The sequence below is a fragment of the Pezoporus wallicus genome, unplaced genomic scaffold, assembly GCF_028554395.1.
Source record: "Pezoporus wallicus isolate ANWC-B61680 ecotype Strahan unplaced genomic scaffold, APGP_CSIRO_Pwel_v1 contig_13071, whole genome shotgun sequence".
Classification (NCBI taxonomy): domain Eukaryota; kingdom Metazoa; phylum Chordata; class Aves; order Psittaciformes; family Psittacidae; genus Pezoporus; species Pezoporus wallicus.
This window is the reverse complement of record NW_026641407.1, coordinates 689660-713578: the sequence shown is the minus strand read 5'-3', so window position 1 is coordinate 713578 and position 23919 is coordinate 689660. Positions and strand designations below refer to the sequence as shown.

General features: G+C 45.4%; 1 protein-coding gene across 1 annotated transcript in view; it reads left to right on the top strand.

The window, feature by feature from the left end:
• Window positions 1–18699, top strand: part of ILRUN (inflammation and lipid regulator with UBA-like and NBR1-like domains) — a 30316-nt gene extending 11617 nt beyond the window's left edge. The window contains exons 2-5 of the mRNA XM_057423586.1: window positions 2693–2847; window positions 6283–6480; window positions 9767–10095; window positions 18521–18699. Of these exons, the coding sequence (XP_057279569.1) occupies window positions 2693–2847; window positions 6283–6480; window positions 9767–10095; window positions 18521–18556 (718 nt within the window). The 3' untranslated portion in view covers window positions 18557–18699. The remainder of the gene's footprint in view (window positions 1–2692; window positions 2848–6282; window positions 6481–9766; window positions 10096–18520) is intronic.
• The last annotated feature ends 5220 nt before the right edge of the window (window positions 18700–23919 follow it).

Here is a 23919-nt window from a genome sequence, read left to right as displayed (position 1 = left end):
GGGTTGGCTGTGTCAAAAAACATGAACTTAAGTCATATTTGCTTTGTCATCCTGACTTGCTGCTTTCAATTTCTCTTTAGTTTCTGGAAGCTTCTTTTTAATTCTTTAGTGGGAAGGCCAAGATACATCCGAACATAAAAAAGGCTCTCCCCAAAGAAAACCCACCTCATGTTGGTCCAAAGTGGTGGGAACAGGAAGGTGGGTTTGTGAATATCTGATCACAAAAGGATAGCAAATCTGGTTTTCAGCATGTGTTCCTCTTTAGTTAGGTTTTAACTAGATGCTGCAGAGGACTGGAGCTGTTTCCCAATGGCGAAGCAAGCAATGAAATATGACACAGGGAGGGGAAGAGGGTTGGCACGGGGCCTGTGTGCACAAATAGCCCACTACCTTTTGAAGTGTATTTGCAGCCGAGCAAACAGTGCAGGCTGCCTTACAAAGACTTACAGTGGAAATCTTCCCCTTGGAACCTTCAATTTTTTTTTCCCTCTCATGTCAATAAAATGTCATTACTACTGATTTCAGAATCATAGCTCACGAGACGTCGTGGTGTGTCTGAAAATACCTTTATGTAGTAGTGGATTAGGAAGAGAAAGAGCTGTATTGCTGTCTTTGGTAGCTCTTAGAATGCCTTTTGCCTTGTCTTGCTGTAATAGAGGATGACACCCCAGTGAAACCTAAACTCTAGATCGTAGTGTTTGCTGGTTGAGCGAACAGGAGTCTTTTGGCACAGCCCTGTTGGGAGTTATGTAAATCTTGTGCAGTGTATAAGCAACAAGCGGTTGGTGACATAGAACTGAGCATTTGTCTCTATTTCCTAGCTAATGTGACATGCACCCTTCCTGCAGCATTTGCCCGAGCTGGCTGGGTTAAATATAGCCCTGACGCTCCTAAGTAGAAAAATGGCTCAAGCTGAATAATGGTTTCTGGTCTGAAATTCATTGTTCTAAACATAGAAATCTTACATGGTGGCTCTTCTGTCTCCCCGTCATATCAGAGTCTGTTCCGTGGTAATGGTGAAAGATCTCGGCGTAAGGCTTAGTTTGCTGAATTTGCCGATCGGTTGCTGTGGCCACATTGTGCAGGATATTCCTCCAGTGTCTCCTAATGCTTTGGTTGGGCGCTGGGAGACTTTAGCAGGATGTCGGGAACTCCTGTGGTTAATAGAGCATCATTATCTTGTGTCACTCTGATGGATCACCCGACTGGTACGAGTGTTGTTTAGGTTCTCTCCCACGTGCCTCTGTAGCAGAACTGCCTAATTGGGCTATTGCCCTCTCTGCCCCAAGCTCCAGTGCTATTAGCTGCTACACTATCGGTCCCCTGTGACAAGGAAGGAGTGATACTTCGCCCATGCAGTTCTGATTTTATTCCCCTCCCTCACTGAACACTGTAGAGATTGAATTGAATAGGAGGCAGTTTCTTTGCTCACTGTTTTGAGTCTCTTTCCAGCTGGCAAGCACTCCAAAAAGCCCTTTGTTTGCTCTTTCTCAGGGTCACACTGCAAATGTTTCTCTTGCTTTCACCTTGGCTTTCTGGCTTTGATTTATACATGTGACTCCCTGCCACACAATGCAAACCCTCAATGTAGCACTGTACCTATCTAGTGCAGCTTCTGACTAATCTTCTGCATGGTTTGGATTAGGTGGCACTTCCCAGTTCTTGAAAGTTTGGGGTTTTGGGGCTTTTTTTATCCTGCTCAAAAAAAGCAACACAGATTTTAGTAATCGTGAATAAAAAGCCATGTCTCTGTCCATTGCATTTGGTGAGATTTTACTCATCTCCATTCTTACAGCACCCAGTCACAACATGTAAATGAGGACCACAGCCTCACACACATGAGGAATTGCATGACTTGCCAAACACATAATAACTTAATAGTATATCGTGGAATGGCACTTAAGACTCCTGAATCCTCTTCCTGTTGGGCTATTCCTCTTCTCAAATGAATGATCACATGAGTGTCCTTAATATATCACAGACTTCCACTGTCATTTGTCTTTGTTAAGTAAGAACTTGTGATTCAGAGGGTTTATAAGTTCCTTTCAGTTGTGACTATCCAGAGCTGAGCAGGCACCTTAATGATTAACAAATAGTCTTGGAGTACTAGTGGCTCATACATGAGAGGATGTTTCAAAAGCAGCAAGGCTTGAGTTACTACCCATAGCTACTGATGCCCTTTGGCCCTGAGAGGTATCATAAAAGCATTCTTTGTGTTTTGCTCATCTTGTGCTCCTTTTGGGCTTTTTGTGCTAAAATAAATTGAAGAAATCCAGTCCTTTTGAAATTAGCACAGGAAACAAGGCTGATAGAAAGAAACCGCCCTGTTGTTTATGTGCGGCTGCAGAGCGCTTTCCTTGGTGTCTCTTGAACTTGTCTGCAGATTTCATAAAGAGCTAATGGAATAGAGGTTTCCAAGGTTGCCAAGTTCCAGAATTTCCAGTGCTAATAAGAAGCAGAGTAGAAAAGTGGTCTAAAATAGTGTCCCTGGCAAATAAAATGCTATATTTTGAGCTCTCTTATCTTTTAGAATTCATGTGTGATAGAGAGAAAAGCTTTAAAAAGCCATGACCAGCAGAGCTAATACAGATTGGATATTTTTGCTTAGCTGTTTAGGATGACATACCTAAACCTGTTAAGACAACCTGACCCTCCTGTACTTCAGGTTGTAATCTGCTTTTTTGCTTTCTAGGAATCTACAAGCCGCCATTGGAGCCTACTATGATTTTGAGAGTCCAAATATCAATGTACCCTCCATGTCCTTTGTTGAAGATGTAACCATAGGTGAAGGAGAGTCCATCCCTCCTGATACCCAGTTTACGAAAACATGGAGGATACAAAACACAGGTAAGGCTTTTAGATTGTAGCAAAACCTATGTAGTATGTGATGGGCTGGCAGAACTAATGGAAGAGATGCTGGTTTAAGGCAGGAGGTTTGTGTGCGCTTAACTTGGAACAGAGCCACCCTGTCACAGGAGAAGGTAGCTGCCAGTCTCTGTGCTGTCCCTTCCTACACTGGCACAACCATTCTGTGGTGAGATGTGCAGCTCAGTTCACCAGTCTTCTTCCTCAGGCCACCATGCAGAAACGCTGTGAACTCCTAGATAAAAACAAATGGAAGTGCAAGTCATTGGGCGGGCCTCCCACACCCTTTTTGGCCTCCCACTCATATTCAGCCTCTACTTTGTAATTGGCCTCCCACCCATTTTCAGCCGTTTCTCTGACATCTCTGTCGTTGGGTTGTTCTGCGCTCTATAGCACTGTGTTCTCTGTGGAGGCACTGATGCAATGATCTACCTCTGAGAAGATGTAGCGACACAAGGGTCATGTGGCAGATACCCTTTCCTTTTGAAATCTTTCTTGGCAACATTGCTTGTCCATGCTCTCAGAGACCACAGTCCAGCCTAAGTCAAACAGTGACTGTGACCCAGGAAGTGGGATGAGGCAAAATACATTCTCAGTGCTTGATCTGTTGGGATGTGGTCAGAAAGAAAGATGGGATCCATGGACTTAAGCAGAATAGCTTGTCCTCAAGTGTTACAATGACAGGATGTTGCTTGGATGTTTAAGCTGTGTGTCTGAAATTAATTGACATGCTTGCACTTTTGTGAAGAATGATAGCACAACAAGGGATAATATCATGAATCATCATGAGTAAAGCTCAGCTGCATTAGTATTTCTGCTTGTTAGTAACTGCAGTACTCAAGTGCTGTACAGATTTCTGCTGAGTATCAACGTATAACTGAAATCATACTAAAAATCTAGGAGTGTTTCATCAAGAAGCAAGAGGTGAGAAGAGGGCCCATGTGTGTTTAAGAACGCTGAGTTATAGAGACTGTATTCTAGAGAAAGGGTTTAATGATTTCAGTTGACTTTTTCTGCCTCCATTTGTTTGACATGGCACAACGGGAAGGTGACACATGTAGCTTGCTTAACTCCAGTAATGTTGAGAAAATGACAGTTTCTCACAGCTGTCTCAAATACAAATGTAGTAAGTTTGACAGGTCTTTTTTCTCCTCTTAGTATCTTCATTAGCGTGTGTTATGACTACAACCATACCTTGCTTCGTTCAGACTTCTTTCTCTCTTTTTCCTCTGATGTGCTCTTTACTGCATGCAAGTTCAGCCTAAATTTAACATCCTAGTTCAGGCAATGTTTCATTGTTCCTGGATTGACCTGCTGAAATCTATGGGCCTTCTGAAAGGAGGAAAGGGAGTTAATCTTGACATATGAGTTCCTGGCAGGGCCAGCATTTGTTTTGGCTTCTGTGTGTGTTAAAGCCTGACTTCTTAAAATGTACATCTGTACTCTTAACGGTGGTGCTGGAGGCCAGATCTTGTTAAAACCATGCTGTTGAGGCATGTTTTAGTTACATGCAACTTCACAAACTGTGTTATGACTGCAGTTTAAGGTGAACTGTAGCATTTTAAGACCAGTTTTTGGTTTAATTAAGGTATAGTATCAAAGAGCTATAGTGTTTCCAGATGATATCTCCTTGTTAGGTAGATAACTGAAGCAAAGCCAAGGTTTTTAACAGCTCTGCAGGAACCCTTGATTAAATGACTTCAGTTTTAGAACACAGAATACCTGAGGCATATGTCACCGAAGTGTTTGGTGCATGACGAGTATGACAATCAGAGCAATGAGAGATTGTCAGTTTTAAGTGTGCAAGCAGTAAGCTAGATTCAGTCAGGTTCTCAGATGTGTTACTAAAAACCAATACCCTGCTCCGATACCTTTCAGGACGGTGCTTGGTTTGTCTGCCAAAGGACCAGTTTGTATAGTGGAACCATTGCTGAAAGAGCAGCAGGATTTAACAGACTTATTTCCTTTTCCCACTCTACTCCCAGCAGCTGCTGGCTCTGCAGGACATCTACTACAATTTATCATCTCTTGAGAGATGAGTGTACTGCAATAGAATGACATAATTCCATTTTATGGGGCTTATCAGTTGAAGTGTTCTAGGCACCTTGCAAGCCTAAAGCCATTAAACCTGATAAAAGTCACATAAATTATTTAAACTAAGCCGTGTTGCTGGGCTGCCAGCCTTTCCAGATGAGACTTCATACTCCTGCACACCATAGTCTGGGGTCAGCTCGTCAGTCACCTTCTCTTTTTGCAGAGCTCGCTATCTCAGTGCTGTTTCCAACTGTAGTGATACATCCCCTGCTCCTGATATCCTACTGTACTTGTTCTCATCACTCTTTCCACGCTAGATTGTGAGTTGCACAAGTAAGGACTTGACCAGAAAACCAGTCCCCGCCATGTCTTTGCTGAAGTATCCACAGGGATTAAATTAGCAGGCAAGCTGTTGCAAAGGATGCTCTTTGAGGTAGCATAAGGTCAGATCAGCATCCACCATTCTCATCTCAAATGAGACAGAGTGGTTCAGAGCTCCCTGGTGGTTCAGGCTTTCCTTAGCTGTTTCCATTGACCTCAACCGAGCATAAAGTATTCTCCAAGTCATTGCCTTAGTCATGTCATTACTGGGGAAGCAGCATAAGAAAATTCTGCTGAACTGATTTTTCGGGAATCTCACAGGCACTTTTCTTTTTGTCTGCCCCAGTACTTGTTACATTTGGCTGTGCCTGTGTGTGGAACTGCTTCCTGTACCTCTGCACATTGCCAGGTCACATTGTCGGTCCCACTGTCTGCAGTCCAAACATTCATCTCAACAAAGAAATCACATGTTCACAGGCCTTTCCACCTTTGCACAAGGCTGAGAGAAGGGTTGTTACAAGAAAGGAAATAAAGCCATTTAGAGAATAGTACTAGTTCTTTAATTATAGTTCAAACTGTTGGCTCCTCCTGAGGCTGCGAATGGGCTTAGAAAAGAATTAATCCCTGAAAGAATGTTTCCAGCACTTTGTATTAATAACATCTACGTTGATGTCTCTCAGGAGCTACGTGTAGGGAGGCAGAAAGAAGTGGGGGGGGCCCACCTTTGTCTCTAGCGTCGGTACAGTACACATACATGGTGGTTGTGTTGATTTTTCTTGCAGCTGTTACACTGGGACTTTGAGAATTTTTCTGTGTAAATATGATGTAGAGGTTATTCAAATAGAACTATAAAATGTCCTGCTGCTCTCTAACTGGAACCGTTAAGCCTTGTCTGACAACTGTATTCTTCAGTACCCGTTGCTGGCAATGTGTGTCTTGGTATTCCTCTGACTGTTCACCAGTTGCATAACTGTTGTAATAAGCATGTTTCATCCAGTCTTTAACACACACAAAGCATTTCCGGGTGCCCCGTCAGTAATTCTTTCTTCTGTTTAATCCCAGGGACAGAGGCATGGCCCCCAGGGGTTTGCCTGAAGTATGTTGGGGGAGACCAGTTTGGCCACGTGAACATGGTGATGGTCAGGTCCCTGGAGCCCCAGGAGATTGCAGACGTCAGTGTTCAGATGTGCAGCCCCAGCACAGCAGGAATGTATCAGGGACAGTGGCGGATGTGCACTGCCACGGGACTCTATTACGGAGGTGAGTGATCCCTTTTCCAGCTCTCCTTTGTGACATTCCCACCGCAGATAACATGGACGCTCCTGGCCCCTTGCAGGCACTCTCCTGATAACCAAATGGTGAAAGCAGAGGTCTGCCAGCTCTCAGGCTAAATATAGTAAAGAGAATAGAGGAAACAGCCAGAGAGTTGCTTTGTTGTCTGGGTCAGCACAGGACTGTTTTCTCACCACTGGAACAAATTGCAGATTACACCAAGCTCTGAAAACCAGAAGGGACTTCCTCACACAGTTCTGGAGACTCTTTCTTTCCTAGTCGGTCCTTGTCAGGATTCTTCCCCGTTTCCCAGCACTGAGCACTAGGCTACATACAGATATAAAGTGGAGAAAGCCTCATTTGAGAAGTCAGGATCCAGGTTTCAGTACAGGAATTTGGTGCATCTACTGTGACCCATTTTTCTGTGTTTAAAACTACTTTCTGGTATTTTTCCTGGTTTCTCAGCCCAGGCCACCACCATCCTCATTCATGTGGAGTCGTTCAGTCTCTTTGAGCCAGCTCTAGTTTAAACTGAGAACATCTTTGTCTGTTTTGGCAGTTGGGAGTATCCCAAATTACACAGGTTTGAGTGAGAGATGTTGGCACTTGGAGTCAAAAATAACTCTGTGCTCAGGGTTTGGCAGAATTGTCAGTAAATGTATGACTCTGGTGTCAAAAGTGGATGGAACTTGTCCCTGAAGAGCGAGCCTGAATTCCTCCATGCAGCTTGTTCAGCTGGTGTGTTATTAAATTAAAGCTGAGGTTTTCCCAGCTCCTGACAGTTTGAGATCTTCCTAAACCTCCTCAAGTTGCACATTTTAAAAGACAACGACCTACAAATGCAAATCCCTCAAGCTGCTGAGCATGGAGTCACAGCTGCCCTTCTCTGCAATATGATTATAGAATCATAGAATAGTTGGGGTTGGAAAGGACCTTAAGATCATTCAGTTCCAACCCCCCTGCCGTGGGCAGGGACACCTCACACTAAACCATCTCACCCAAGGCCTTGTCCAACCTGGCCTTGAACACTGCCAGGGATGGAGCATTCACAACCTCCCTGGGCAACCCATTCCAGTGCCTCAGCACCCTCACAGGAAAGAATTTCCTCCTTGTATCCAACCTAAACTTCCCCTGTTTAAGTTTGAACCCGTTACCCCTTGTCCTGTCAGTGCAGTCCCTAATGAAGAGTCCCTCCCCAGCATCCCTATAAGCCCCCTTCAGATACTGGAAGCTGCTCTGAGGTCTCCACTCAGCTTCTCTTCTCCAGGCTGAACAACCCCAACTTTCTCAGCCCATCTTCATACGGGAGGTGCTCCAGTCCCTGATCATCCTCGTGGCCCTTCTCTGGCCTTGTTCCAACAGTTCCATGTCCTTTTTATGTTGAGGACACCAGAAGATCATCCAGTTCCAAACCCCCTGCCATGAGCAGGGACACCTCACACTGAACCGTGTCACCCAAGACTCCATCCAGCCTGGCCTTGAACACTGCCAGAGATGGAGCATTCACAACTTCCTTGGGCAATCCATTCCAGCACCTCACCACCCTCATAGTAAAGAACTTCCTTACATCTAACCTGAATTTCCCCCATTTCAGTTTGAGCATCACCCCTTGTCCTGTCAGTGCAGTCCCTAATGAAGAGTCCCTCCCCATTAATGGCTTTTACGCTGCTTAGAGCCCCAGGGGGTGAGCCCCAGCGCTGCTGAGGGCCTGGCAGGCACCCGGACCCCTCGCCCGGCGGGTTTTCCTACCGGCACGGCCCCGGCAGCACCGCGGCTGGCAGCGGGGGGGCACCGCGGGGCCGCCGGTGTTACAGGAGGGGGCGCCGCATTGCTGCCGCTGTTGCGGCCGACGGGCGGCAGGGGGCGCCGCGGGGCCGCGGACCGCCGGGTCCCGAAAGGTGAAATCTCACCTCTGTAATTGGGTCGTAAATGAGAACTGATGAGTCTGGGCATGTAAAGTGGAGCTTCAATGGGTTAGTGCTGCTTCAGAAGCCATGGGGGTAAATCCCAACAGCGAACGGACCTGCTGGCTTCTCCCCGGGCCGCCGGGGGCAGTGTTGTTCAGCCAACAGCAGCCTGCCCTTGGCTGCAGAAAACCTGGGAACAACTGGAGAGTGACTTTTCATGAGGTCGTGTAGGGATAAGACATGGGGTGACAGCTGTGAACTGAGAGTAGGTTTAGATTTGATATTAAGAAGAAATGTTTACTGTGAGGGTGCTGAGGCGCTGGCACAGGGTGCCCAGAGAAGCTGTGGCTGCCCCATCCCTGGCAGTGTTCAAGGCCAGGTTGGACACAGGGGCTTGGAGCAAGCTGCTCTAGTGGAAGGTGTCCCTGCCCGTGGCAGGGGCTGGAACTGGACGAGCTTTAAGGTCCATGACTGTGAATTACATGTGACGTGAAGTGCTCTTACCGGACCTGCTGAGATGAGATAAGGTATTGCTGCTGTTCTTTTTAATTCTCCTCTGTGCAGCAAAACAATACCAGAGCACATTTAATGGAGAGGTACTAAAAAAGGGGGGTGGGGGGAGCACGATAATAAAGCCGAATTTGGATACGTACCAAGATATGTATTAATGTAAATAGGCTGTAATGTTTGCATGAAGTGTAAACGAAATGATAAGTAAAATAACAATCTTATCTATGTACAAGAGACTGAAATGCATTAGGTAAGAACTGCAAATATGTTTCTTATTCTAACCAGTAGTTTGTGAACTCATGTAATCGTCTACCAAGCCTTGGTATCTTACCCACCTACCGTGAGTGTTTTGGAACTGGAGTGGAGATGTTTTACAGTGAATTATCATAAATAGTCATAATTACCTTCTAAGTCACCCGTTTGTTGCTTTATATTAATAGTCCAGCCTTTCAAAGCTAAACAAAACCAACACTGTCTTTTCTTTACCATCAGAGTAGAAGATTGGCAGCGATATCTCCTGGCTATCATTTCAGTCTTGCTGCATAGCCTTGGATAAAGTCACTTCAGGTTTTCATTTTTCAGTGCATCATATTGGTGATCTGAAGCATGGAGCTTCAACTTGTCATGTTGCTTTGGCTTTTATATGTTCTTAGCTGGTTCATGTAAAAGAGTAAAACTTGCCTGGTTTTCTTGAAAGATTGGACACTATGTTAGTGTTTAATCAGTGCTTCCAATGTTACATTAAAATGTACTTTAAATGTCTCTGTAAAGGATGGAATTCATGTTCTGTTTTCCTCCTCCTTCCCCTTCATTAACTCCACCTGGTGACAACCGGAGTGTCTTTTCTTTTTTCACAGATGTCATCTGGGTGATCCTCAGCGTGGAAGTTGGAGGACTTCTGGGTGTAACACAGCAGCTGTCATCCTTTGAAACAGAGTTCAACACGCAACCGCATCGCAAGGTAGAAGGAAACTTTAACCCATTCGCCTCTCCACAGAAGAACAGGCAACCAGATGAAAACAACCTAAAAGACCCTGGGGGTTCCGAGCTAGGTACAATCAGCAAAAACACATGGGGGCCTCCTCCTGACCAAATCGAACAAGATCAGAATGGACTGTCACAAAACTCTGTAAATCTCTCCCCCAGCAGTCACTCGAACAACTTGTCGGTAGTGACATACAGTAAGGTAGGTGCCCTGGGAGAACAGGAGAATGGGTAGGTGATGAGACTGATGTATGTAATAGCTCCTCGTTACAAACTGCAAAGCCCTTCCCTTCTGCTTCTGCCAGACCTGCTAAGGAAGGTTTTGAATTTGACTGACTCTGCCAAGTCCTCATGTTATATTAAACTCTTTTTTTGCCTCTGATAGACTCTACTAGATCCACCTTTTTGTTTCTGCTTCAAGTCCTTCTTAAAGTTTATATAATCTTGTCTGGGTGCTGTAACTATTAGCGGCTGGAGCCTGCTCCAGTTGCGTGTGCAAATAAGTCAAAATATCTCTCTAGATGTGCTCCTGAGTTTTACATCATTTGGAAAAGACAAAAGATAACCACCCTCCCCAAACCTGAGCTTAACCAGGTAACTTCTTTTAAGATGGTGTGGGGAGACTACAGAGCTCAGCATTTTGAGCCCGGAAGCTACCTGTCAGGAACAGTCAATCAAAGGACTATTCCTGTCTGTGTCCTTGTCTTGTTATTAATTGTAGGTGACTTTTAAATTATCTTCCCTTTGAATCTCTCTCAAAAGCTTGCTTGGTGGATGCTATATGAGTCTGAGTGATATTTTGACTGTTTTTATTTGCTTGTGTGTGAAAAATGACTTGCAGGATTATTTACAATTCAGAATCCACCTGTTGATGCAGCCAGTATGTGTAGGTGTGTACTGTCGTATGTCAAACTAGTTTGATTTTTAAAATCCTTTTAAAATGCTTTACTGTACTTTAAGCAGTCTGTGTAGGACAATAACACTTGGTTGCTGAATGAATTAATAAAGCCCTAATGTTAGTTCACCTACAGCACTTTAGTTCCTAACTGGATGAACTGCCTGTCCTCTACCAGTGGATCATATTTTAGTGACCTACTTTGCACCAGGGCTATGCATTTTTTTACTGATGGCATGCGTGGGATGACCTGTGTGACAGATTCCAATCGCCCTTGTGTTTTGCACCCCAAACACAAATTGCTAAAAGCTGTACTGGCTCCTGCTTCAAGGCTCTGCTCAGTGGAAGTGAAATGGATGGCTTAGGAAATGATTTAAAATAAAGCCTTTACCTGTCAGTTCAAATCCAACCTGAGTCAGCAGGGACTGAAAGTCTTCATAGTGGTTGCTTGGTGGATAACAGTGCTCCCTGAAGGGACAGGGCATCCTCTGACTGCAGAGGCCACCTACATGCTGATACATCATCTCTGCATATGCTTTCTCTCCAGTGCTTCAGGTGGGGAACGCCGCTCTGTGGCTCTGTCCTACGTATCCCAGCAAAGATTGGTAACAGCTCTGTGTATCAGCTGATGGAAAACAAAAATCTGTTTCTAAGTACAGCTTTGGTGAGATAATGGGCTTACTGAAGCCTTTCAGAGCCGAAATCCTGGGTTTAGTTTAGGTGGGGAAACTCAGTTCCGTTTTTGGAGGTCAGCTTTAGGCTGGAGGTGGCTTTTTTTCCCTTGCCTGTTCTCTGAGTGCAGAGCTTGGCAGTCGATATGCACTTGTGGGTGGAGAGATGTGGAACTGCTAGTACATTCTGAGTAAGTTCCTGTGTAGAGTTCCCGATGTGGGGCTTTGGCAGTAACCTGGCCTTCAGTTTTCTCTAGGTCTCCCTGTAATATATATCCTTGCCCTTCCTAGTGAGAGGAGAGTGCTGTGGGCACCAGGAGGTAAAGCTTCCCAACACACTCTCCTGGCTGAGGAGTAGATGCTTTGTCTTTTCTAAGAACATAGGTACGAGAAACTGATAGTTATTGGAGGTGCAGAGGCCATAGCAGAGGTCAGCTGCACTGTGGAAAGGAAAAGCCAGAAAGGAGAGTGAAGCACTACCAGAGAGGATGTCATAAACTGAAATAAGCTGCTTTAGCCGGTAACCCAAAGCTCCCAAGCAGTACTCTTGAGATCTGAGCCATTATAACCTAACCTCAGATGCAGAATAGGTGATAGGTGGGCTTTCTCCCCATTCCTCAAACACCACCACCTCTTTTTTTATTTTCAGATGTTTTTGGGGAGGTTTGTTTCTTTCTTTTTGTATTTACAGAATATTCTCGGGTGGATTTGAGGGGGACTATCTGAGATAAAAAGTACACATCTTGGGTTTTGCTTGCTTGACAAGAGATAACCTCATGGTCCTTTTTGAAGATGGGGTGGGGTATGTGAAAATTCATTGATACTTGAGGGTTTTTTCTCTGCTCCAGTGTTTTTGTTTATAACATAATAAAACAAGTTAGCTTTTCCTTTGGAGGCCATTATTAAGGTAGGCCTGAAGATCAGAGTCCGGTTGCAGCCTTGCCCTTCCTGTCCAGGGCAGGAGGCTTTCTGCCACAGACTTAATATTCATCTTGATACAATCCTGCTTCTGTAGTGAGCATGTTTGAGTAGGTTTGACACCCTAGATACTTGGTGTCATTTCAGTTGCTCCCTGGATGGGGTCTGGCACCATCACCTGCTGCCTCCTGCAAGCTGGGAAAGAACATACTTCTTTTTTCTTTCTTTTCCAAAGAAGAGATAATGTGCAAGCAGTACCCCTGTAATGTGCAAGCAGTATCCCAGCTGTGCGGGTACCAGTTCAGTGGAAAAGGACTTACTGGAAGTGATGTAGGAAGTATTAAACCTCCTGAGCAGATGGTGTTCCAGTACCTGTTAGGAAAAGCAGTATTTGACCCATCTTCCCCTCTTCCTTGAGGACTTTATCTGTTCTCTGCTGCTTGAGAGGGGCAAAGGAAACTACTTTTGAAGCTGTTGTCCTGTGATTGAATATTGATGCGAAAGGCTTTATTTCAAGTTCTTGGAGCAGACAGAGTCCTGTGGGTTGGTTCTGTAGTTGCATGTTGGGATTCCTGGATTCTGGTGATCTTCAGCAGGACCTCCTGTTTGTCTGCTTTCATGTACCCGGAGAATGGAGTGAGTCCCTAGTCATGTTTGAGACACCATTTGGTGAGATACAGTAGTGGGAAAGGGTAAGGTCTAGCTAAGGTGTTCAGAAGGGACTATGTCCCATATTTAGAAGTAATATAAGTGCTTAAATATTTCTCAGATCACTGTGGAGGCTTCTCCCTGCTGAGAGATTATGGAGCACCCCAATCATGCAGTTGCGTGAGATCTTTGAGCTAAAACTGCAGCTTCTGGCATCTGCAGCTATAAAGCATACCAGAAGTTGCCAGACTTTGCCTGTGTCAGTTCTCCCTCTGGTGCAATTGAGCAGGTGTAACTTGTCCTCTCAAATTCCCCATCAGAGTCAGGATCTTAGTGACAGTGACATGCCATCTGCTGCTGGATTAGACAAGTGTATCAACATTTCACACGTGGAAGCATTCAAAATGCTGTTAGCCAGCAGCGTGTAGAGCACATGGCTTGTGTGCTCACCTAGGAGAAAAAAACCCACACAAAACACAAAAATGAATGAAGGATTGAATTCCCTGTAAGCAGATAAGATGAAAGCTGTGGTCTGGTCGAAACAAACTGAGCGTGAGCTTTATTCCTGCTGTAGTGCACACCTTCCCTGGGCCCGCTCCACTTAACCTTAAGTCAACTGCTGTAAGGTGGTAGATCAGGTTCTGTGTTCCCAGCACTGCTTTGAGCATGTTGTCATATATAGTCCCAGTGGAGTTTTTGCATGTTCCTAGAACTAAAGATGTGCTTAAGTGCAGGATAGGATGCTTATCTCAGGGTAGGGATGAGCTGTATTAGAGTCCAGATATACCCATGCATGGGTATTTTACTCTCCTTTTTGGCAATCAGTTTCTCTCTGTATTCTCGAGAGAGATGAGGCGAATATAGCTTCTATTTACTCGCTCCTGTCTCATAGCAACACTGTTGAGGTCACTGCTGCTCTCTTGTGACAGTCTTTTACATTAAAAGTGCAAGATGCAGGCTTACAGTGCCTGGGGAATTAGAGTTAAATTTCTTAACTAAAGAAAGAAACGTACAGGTTTAAATACCTACAAAGGTCTGAGGTGGATAGCCATATACTGACATTTGGATTGTACTGCGTCACATGTATATTAAATATCTACATATATATATATATAAAAGTTGCCCATGTGAATTGAGGAATCGCTGCTTTCTGTGTAATGCAGGAAACTGCACATAGAAGTTCTGATTCTGCAAAGATTTGCCCATAGAGAACAACATGTATAGTCACTGCCATAGCAAAGAGCGTTCTGCTGCTTGTCTGGTGTTAATCTCTTCATTACTCACACTATTAAAAGCCCAGTGAAGTACAAGCACATTTGCAGTTCACAAAATTAAAATCTCAGCACCCTTTTTTCCTGCTGTGTTTATGCTCCCCATTTCCTTTCACTCTGTGTGGAGCTGAACTCTGATCCATACTCGACAGCTTTCTATATGTAAGGGGAAAAACCATCTCTCTATACTTAGAGCCTTCAACTGGCTTCCTCCCTCTGAGTTTAAAAGTGGCTGCTGCTTCTAGATGCATGCTTCCTCCAAACCAGGGCACTCCAATTGGTATGTATTTTTAGTACCTCTAAACTTTAGGCAGAATTCTTTTCACTGAGAACTATTTGGGTACTGAACTGTATTTGTGGGTAGAAGATGCCCCAGAAGTGTTTGAATCCATGTAGATCAGAAGTTCCTTCCATCCTGGTATCTGGGCTTCAAAGTGGGTCGTTACCACATGGTTAAATTAATCTAGAACAAAGTAGGAGAGCCTTGGACTCAAACCTACTGTAGCTACTCCCTGACAGCCACGCTGCTGCATAGCATCTGTAGGCTAAACTGATGTTGCATGAGCTGGTTTGCTTATCTGGTGAAAGACTAATGTGTTTGGATGTTGCATGTTAGCTCATCCATGGACACCGGCAGTCCCTGTGCATCTGGGCTGTGGAAATGTGAGATAATCTGGTTTTAGCTTAACTTTGCTCCATTGCAGGCCAACAGTTTTCCCTGTTACTTTATCTCTGCAGACTAAAAGCACGCCATTGAGTTACAAGAGCTAAGTTGTTGCATGGTAACTTAATCATGTACTTGAGCCCTCATGTACTTCATCAGCTCTGCATCTACACCAGCCCTATCAGTGGCTGCACTGTGAGAAAGTTCTTAACCTTCCTGGTGGCCCATGCCATGTGTGCTCAGCGTGCATGGAATAAACACAATGAAAAGTGCTCAAGACTCTGTTCTCCTGTCTGTTCAGTTCACACAAGCTGGCTAAGAGAACTGTGTAGTTTGGAGAAGCACTTGACTAGGAGCAAGCCCAGGAGGTGCCAAGGAAACGGGGACTTGTAGCGTTGTCTGATGCTACTGTCAGTGTGCACTGGGAGCCTCCTGTATCGCTTCGCAGCTGTGCATCAGAACCTCCTGTCTCTCTGGAAGTGTACCTTTTCTTGATCTTGACTTGGTCACAAAGGTGAAATAAAGATAGCTGTTTGAAAGCCTGTGTTGTGCTGCTTTATAAAAGATTTAACTTCATTTTGCTTCTAGCACAGTTGCCTTCACTTAAAGAGCTCAGTATTTACAAAGGCCCTTAACTTTCCAAAACGACTCCGTTCTTTTCTAGATGCAGAAGTCAAATGATAATTTATACCAGTAATTTTCATGTAGAGTCTTTACTTGAAAGAAAATGTGGTCCTCTGTTCTCACACGCTTACTTGTATGAACAGCCAGTGTGCTCTCACGGCAAGTTAGCAATTACTTCTGTGGAAGATACTGGAAGCCATGAAAGGAAATTTGCGAAGCTGCAGCTGAGCTTTTCATAAAGACAATGATCTCATTTTGAGACTAGAAGGGAATTCACCAAAAATAGTGTGAATAATTCTTCAGATAAAATAACTTGGAAAAACTGCAATTTATGCAGAATTATCTTTGCATGTTTGTGATGTAAAATACTGCCTACAAGGGATAATTATTCTTGAAAATGTCATATAATGGAGTTTGGTATTTGCATTACAGCAGTAACTGAAGTTTTCAGGTGTCAACATTGCACAGCATGTTCAATAAATTTAATGGGAAACAAGTGCTTTGCAGGCAGCTTGTATCTTCCTGAGAAAGAAGGAGTATTCTCATTTCCCAAAGGAGAGTAAGAGTTTCTTGCTCAGGGTCTGCTGTTAAACCAAGTGTAGGCTTGATCTTAAACAAGTGTTTCTTGATTTTGTACATTCTCATATACACTAATAAATCTGATGGGTAAGTGAAATGCAGTGAAGTAGCAGTCCCAAGAGCAAAGATTTGGGGCTCTTTCTTCTTGGTGAAACTAATTGTATGAGGAAATGCTGACCTTGGTCACAGATTGTGGGACTGTTCTGGAGTTGCTCATGAGAAGCTCACCCTGGAGATGTCAGCCTGTTAAGTGCACTGTAGCCAGTGGTGCAGAGCTGTATGTACTTGGTCATTTGACTCTGAAGGTGAGCTGAATTCTGGTTTTAATTAACACAGGTAGCATAATTGTGGTGGTTTAAATTGGATGCTACAGAAAACGGTATCTGAAGATCCAAAGGGTTTCCTTGAAAACAAGGTTAATGGCAGGGTCTCTGTCTGCATACTGCAAGACTTGTGAACCGTGACTAAGGTGAAGACTGTACTGTGTACTGCTGAGCTGTGTCACTGCTTTTATGTCACGGGGCAATGCAGATGGCTTGGCTTAGGTGTGCACAGCTTAAATGAGCAAGGTGGTGCCTTGCTCTTAAGCTGAAGTGCCCAAGAGGTACAGGGAGCAGCTGGAGCAGCGCCTGCCTGTCAGTACCTGCAGACAAAGCCTGGTGTGCAGGTAACTCGTACATAAAGCAAATGCTGGTGAGGGTGTCTGTACAGGTAATGGACCACAAACCCTGGTTTTCTGCTGTTGAGCACTAAGTACAATAGCTTAACCTCTGAGTGCGACTGTGTAGGATCTTGCTTACAACATTGTTTTCCTTCTATGCCCTTTGGGGGGGGGGGGGGGTGTGTGCACCTCTTCACATTACTTTAATGTTTCTCTTCTCCCCTTCCCACTGTTTCAGTGATGTATTTTCCAGATTGGGTATCTCAGTCTCTCTGTTTTGGCAGGAGTTTCTCCTTTCCAAGGTGGATTATTGTGTTGGAATCTTAGAAGTTGCCTTTTGAAAAGCTTGCTTTACAAACCCAGCCTATTCCTAGGGTAGAAGTGTGTTTGGTTTTCCAGGTATTTTTGTAAGCAAACAGTGGTTTCCAAGTTTCCAGTCTTCTCCACTTCCCATGCAGTTTGTGAGATGCCCTCCTGTCTCTGGGTTGAATTTTGAGACCTGCCAATAGATGCTTCATTTCACCATTGTCTTGTATTTTGCCACCTGGTGTATCCTAAAGAGCTAACTTTTTCTTACCTGCAGCAACATTACAGGCTTCTTAGAGCACTTCCTTCCTTTATAACATAGGTACACAACAGAGGTCTTGAACTTTGGGTTTTTTTGGGCTTAAAGTAATGAAGCTGATGCTTTATACAAGTCATATTAAAGACTCATTGCTTCGTGGCTCTGTGGCTTATGCAGTGAGGTTATCATAGAGTCATAGAAGAATGTACAGGAATTGCTGTTTCCTTTGAGATTTGCCACGTTAAAGGCAAAATGGTGAAGGCTTGAGGTTAGAGCTTCACTTCAACACGAGTAATGGCTTTGTGCTAATCAGGATCTCGGTTGTCTTAACTCATCAGCGTGCTGGAAGGAAGCTGCACTGTGTTTAAAAAAGCATTTGGATAATGATCTTCTACCTTTGACAATGAAAAACAATGATACTCATCTCATTTCTGAGCTGAGTGTGTGTCTGGACCTTACAGGAGGATTATATGCATGGTTTGTACCTTCATCATTATGACAAACTTTATATCCCTGTGACTCAGGAAATCTCTTGCCTCCCTGTTGGTCACTTTCTTTTGCTTCCTGATGAAACCCTGGAGAGCTGATTCAAACAACAGGAATTGCAGGAAGGAGTTCCTGTTCATCTGAGACCTGTTACTAAATCTGTTGTTTAGGTGACTCACTCTAGGATGTAAAAATGGGTTCTGTAGTAAGCATTTTGATTTCTTTGGTTCAACATGGTTGATTTTTCACTTGAGGAAAATGTATTTTGTTACCTTGAGAGAGCAAAAGCGCCGTTGTGGGGCTTTCCCACCAGTTACAGCCTCTTACTTCACTGTTTGTTGTAATCTTTAGAAGAGACTTGGGAAACGGCCGTTCTTGGCCTCAAAGGTATTGTAGCATCTATAAGGGATTATTTTGCTCTGGTGTAGAAAATACAAGTTACTTTGTGGCCCAGTAACGCTGAAAGAGGTAAGTGGATAGGATCTGACATCTCTGGAGATCAGCTTCAAGTGTGTCATAAAGCTGGACACCAGAGGTCGTGTTGTGGGTAAAGGGTTGCATTTGGTTTGGGAGTAACTGGGATGGGATGGTCAGTGTTTTATTTCTTGCCTATTGAAATTGATTATGTCTCCAACTTTCTTTCAGGGTTTCCACGGTCCTTATCCCTTCGGACAGTCTTAAACCACAAAAACACAAAACGGGTATCGACAAGAGGCGAATTTAACAAAGAACTGACTTTTGGGGGGAGGGAGGGGAATTCACGTGGCAGACAGACACAACGTGGACACCCCCCTTCTCCTCCTGCGTGTTCTGGATAACGAAGACGACTTAAGTAACTTAAAACTCAGTAACTTAAGACTAGTTGTTTCCAGAGGAAAATACAAAGTCTAAGTATGCATGTGTGAATGCTGAGTTTCAGGAGTGTTGTTCAATGCTATGAGAAAGAAACTATCCCAACACCATGGTCCGGTTGGGTTTTTTAGCAATCCTTCTCACCCGTAATTAGGGAGCTTAAAAAAAAATGACTATGGAAAAGCCATCTTTAAAATATTTTGCCTACAGAGCGGTTGTAGTTTTGAGCAAATGTTTAATTTCTGTTTGTTTCTTGTTCTTTAAGTAAGGGACAGCGTGCGTTTGCATGGGACCGTCGTGTTTGACTTGCTCCTGAATGGAATTTGCTTCGCGGCTTCTGGGGTTCGTGCAGTGATTTCCTTATGTCAGATGCTTTTTTAATGACAGGTTGGGCCTGCGCCCGGCTCTGGGTTTTTAATATCATCTGCTGGGTTTAGTTACCAAGCTTTTTTTTTTTGGTTGTTTTTTGCTCTCTTTTTAATTCCTTGTATTTCCTTTTGGTTTGGTTGTTGCTGTTAGTTAAGTTGTGCTGCGTGTCGTTGGAAACCGCAGCTCTTGGGGTCAAAGTTAGAGACTCTGGGACTTCCAGCAGAACATGGAGAGCTCATTTCCCTTCCCTTGTACATGAAATACACACAGATACCACCAATATTAATAAGAAACAGATTTACTAAAGATCCGGGGCTGTCCTATGTGGTTAGCATTTTAAAATACCTTTTTGTTAGCTCTTGATGTGCAGTAGCTGGGCCTAGAGCAATCAAGCAAGCGTATCAAGTCTTATGCCAAGAGGGAAGTCTCTCTCTGTAGCTGTAATTCACTTGGTGGTAGTTGCAAAGCTTTACAAAAGTCATGTCCTTTTAATTTTGAATGTCCCATCTCTCTTTTTATAGAGTATAAGTTTGCATTCATTTCTCCTGTGATAAAATATTAGCTTAAAGGCGAACGGTTTGTGGCTTTGAATGTATCATCAGCTGGATTCCACTCTGTCGCCTTGTATTCATTTGCCTTTAGCATCCTGGCTTACAGCATCATTGAGGTTCTTACCTTCAAAATGGGATCTCCAGGGCTTGGTTTTAGAGAAGGAATGGCTCCTCTGATGGTTCAGGTTGTCCTGCTGTTCCTCCGATGTCATCTCTTCCAGTTGTGGATTGGGAATGAGGTCTTACTCAGAAACATGAACACGGCTGCAACAGCCGCCTGCCAAAGGTAACGGTAATATGCAAAGCTCCCACTACCTTCTTCCAGATCTTTCCAGTGAAGACCCTTGTTCTTGTTGGAGTAGAACATGGGCTTGCTGCATGGTGCGTGTCTTTATGCTGATTGCCCTTGACCAGTTGTGTTTCCTTAGTTGTCTTTGAATGGGGCATTCATTTTCATTGCAGCTAGCAAGGACTCTCTTACTTTTGTGTCTACAAATGAGTGTTGTGGAGGACGTTCCAGAGGAACCTTCCTTGTATCCAGCAGAGGAAGAATTGGGTGATACCTGGTTTGTATTTCAGAGGTTCAGTTGTTAAAGGTCACTTGTTACCCAAAATCTCCCATCAGTAATGTGCTTGAAGGGAGAAACGAGCACAGTGTGAGAAATCACCTGCCTGAGAGAGGCACTGCAGGATTTGGACTGCTGGCCATTGGCACTTGCAGTCTGGGGAGCCCCTGGGTCTGTCTTGGCACCTTGCTAGAGCTGGGTGGTTGTGAACCTGTGGGAGGTGGTGCTGCACTGCTGAGTGCAGCTGTAGTGTTTGGTTCTTGTCCTCTAACATCATTTTGCCTTTGGTTATCTCTTAGCATTCAGTTTAGGGAATTATTTCCATCACTATAGCATCGAATGGGTAAATGGATTCTTTCTGTGATCCCTTCCTTTCCAAGCAGCTGGCTTGTGCAGCAAGCTCTGAAGGCATCAACAGTGACTTGACCATCGCACCTCCTGCAGTGCTGCCACTTCCCTTCTGGAGGTGTCTAAACCCCTGGGGACTGTTTGTCCAAGTGACAAGGCAATTCCTTATCTTTACTAGCTCCTTTTATCAGGTGTGTAGTGGAAGCCAGGGGGGTGGTGTGAGGATTAAGTTCTGTTGTACCTGGTGCTGCAACCTTTGCCTTGTGTCAGCTGAGGCATTTGGGAGACCCTTGAACTCTTGATGCTCCCATGCTGGCTTTCTGCTCCCAGTCATGTATGCTTCTCCCCTAGGTCATGGCTGCCACATTCATGTTCCTGTGCTCCTCCTTAGGCTGCATTTTCCTCTTCTTGAAGAAATCCTTGCATGTACCACAAGTAGTGTGTGCTTTCCCACTCAGAAGGCACACTCGTTCTGCACAGACTCCAGTTCTCTCTTGAGTGTTTCCAGTCCATGGTGTCCCTAGGACCTGGGTCACTTACTGGAAGGTGTAAAGAAAGGCAGGGCCAGATCCGAGTTGCTGCTAAAATATGCAACCTTTTGCTGCTCACATCCCTGCTCCTCCCCAGGTAACCGAGTGTGACCACTCTTGTGTGCAGGGATGATCTCTGCAAGCAGTCACACTGAGCTCTGGCTGCTTTGAGGGTTTAGGTTGTGGCTGTGACAGTGGAAGAACGCTTCAATTAGTGGTTGCTCTACCCCTTGGGTTTTAACTTGAGTAAAAACTGAGGGCAAAGGTGGTTTTATCCCTTGTGGTCCTTTGGAGTGGTGCAGGCAGCACTGAAATTGCTCGAGCTGTCAGGTTTCCAGCTTTTAAATAGGTGGGGTTTGAGGTGTATTCAGCAAAGCTCTTCCCGATGACTTCAGAGCACGGGGATTGTGTTGGTTTCTGTACGCTGATGCATTCAAACTGGTGGAGTCTTAACATCAAATCCAGGAACTAAATGGCCTGGTTTTCCCAAAGGGCTGAATGACAGATGTTTTGGTGAGCCTGAAGCGTGGGCTTGGATAACCCTGATCCGTGTGACTTACACACGTAGAGCTCGGGCGTGTTAGAAATGGCAGGGAATCCTTACCGGGTTGAGAGTGGTGAACTGGTGAAGAGGCTGTTGCCCCAGTGAGGCTGGTACCCACTGCTACAGGAGGATGCAGTGACAGAGGCTGCAGCTGGCTCGTCTCATTAACACCCAGCTGTCTTGAAGCCCTAGGAAAGAGGGAGGGGATGTTCCTGAACTGCCCCAGCCCTTCCAAAGGGGAAAGGTAACACAGAACATCTCTGATAGTGCCTCAAATGGCTCCTGGTGTCAAGCAGGAGCTGCTTAGGTTGTGGAACCGTATTGCTGGAACAACCTTACAATGGCACCCCAGGCACAGTGTCTCAGCCTAGGCAAACTGGAGCACAGTATCCCTAGAGGACCAGCCCGTAACTGGCGATGCTGTGTGAGGAGGGGATGGAGGGAGCTGGAATGTGCTGCCCGCATCTCAGGAGTGTTGGGTTGGAGCTCTCTGGGGTTTAGAGGGCGATGCTGGGTGGTCAGGGAGGTGCACGCTGTCCCGTGTCTCCGTTTCTGTTGTGTGTCTCGATTTCTTTTGGTGTGTGAGTGCGTGGGGGTTCTGCAGCCTGTCTGTTCTCTCTGGGCAGAGTGCATGTGTAGAACAGGATGGTGTGTTGCCTCATTGAGTCTGGGAGAAGTCCTATGATAGCACATTGAGGGGGGGGAATAAAGGAAGCTTTTTCCTTGATGTATAAATGAATATTTGTATGATTAAATTAACACAGAAAAAAAAATGTTGTGTAGCTGTTGAGAGTTTTATTGAAGCTGCAAAAGCAGCCGAGTCTCATGGTGTAAATGTACACAGCTTCTTCCTGTCTCCAGGGTGCTTCCAGGCACGGTGTCATTAAACCCTTGTCCTTACCCCAAATCACTTTAAGAAGCAAACCACATTTGGTGCGTATTGAATTTACCAACCAACCTTTCCGCTCCAGACAAGGATGGCCAGGAAACCCATGTGGGTTATTTGTGAGGGGTGATGGGGAGCAGAGCCTGTGAAGAAGGGAGCGGGCTCAGCACAGCGTCTGTTTCGGAAGGAGGATTCCCACCGGAGCCGCACCAGGGTCTCGGTGCCGGTACAGACCACTGCGGTGCGCAGTTACCTGCTCGCTGCTGTCGGCAGTGCAGGTCCCTCGCTGTCAGGACAAGTCCCTTCAGAGCAGAGCCGTGCCTCCTGCCCCCGTGAGCCCTCCCTTGGTCAGTGCGTGCGAGGGGATGTGCCAGAGCCGCAGCCGGGTGGTGAAGGTGAGCAGCGGCTCAGCACCGCGCTGGGGAGGGCCTGAGGGATGCAGGGGTGGATGTGAGGAGGAATCTGGCTTCAGTGATCGCATGGGGATCACCATCGCAAAGTGAGGCCGTAGGCACGGCTGCATCCTTCGGTGCCCCTTGTGTGGCGTGTTCACATCCCAGCGCTTTACTGGGAGCCCTGGTGGGCTATGTGATGAGTCTTCACATAAATGGCAATGGATCAGACCTCCTGTTCTGCGAGTGTCTTGGTGAGGCAGGAAAGGAACCCTGAATTGTGGGGATTTGGGTTTTTTGCTTTTCTTACTGTCTCTGAGGGAGCAGTGTTCCTGTATACCAGGATGAGGATGTGTGAAAGCCTCTGCTTCGGTTTGCCCTTCCCTGGTCATTGCAGGCTGCTCTTCTTTCCCAAGGGACACTCGAGGCACCCAGCCCAAGCATTTGCCTATATAAACTATATTGTGGAGCAGCTTAGCTGAAGCCTTTCTCTTTGCTTACATGTGATTTTGTTACTAATCCTCGCAAGGAGCCTCAATGTGTGCACACGGGGTTTGCTTTTTACCATTTAAATAAATGCCTGGAGCTTTCAGCTGCTGTTTCAGCTTCACTGAAAGCCTTAATGGGAGCAGACATCCTGCTACCTGTGCCTACGGGTATTTGTTTTGTGCCTTGAAGAGAACGCAACCCTTGAGCTCTCGGTGCTCATGGGTGCCCTTGCAACCAATCTGGGTGGGTTGGGGTTGCCTCTCTGCCCATCTTGTCATTTCCTAGTTATTTGCTGATAGAATATGTTTGTCTTTAGGGTTGCAACCTGGCGATGCCAGCGCAGGGCAATACAGGACGGTACAGGGCAACAGCATCGCGCCTTCTTGCACTGTCCCCTGAGCAGCCAGGGTGCCCTCAGGGATGGCTGTAACGGAGGTCATCCTGGCCCTGTGGTCCCTGCATGGGGGCTGGCGGTGGTGCAGGGTGGCAGGGCAGCCCAAGGGCTCCTGCAGTCACC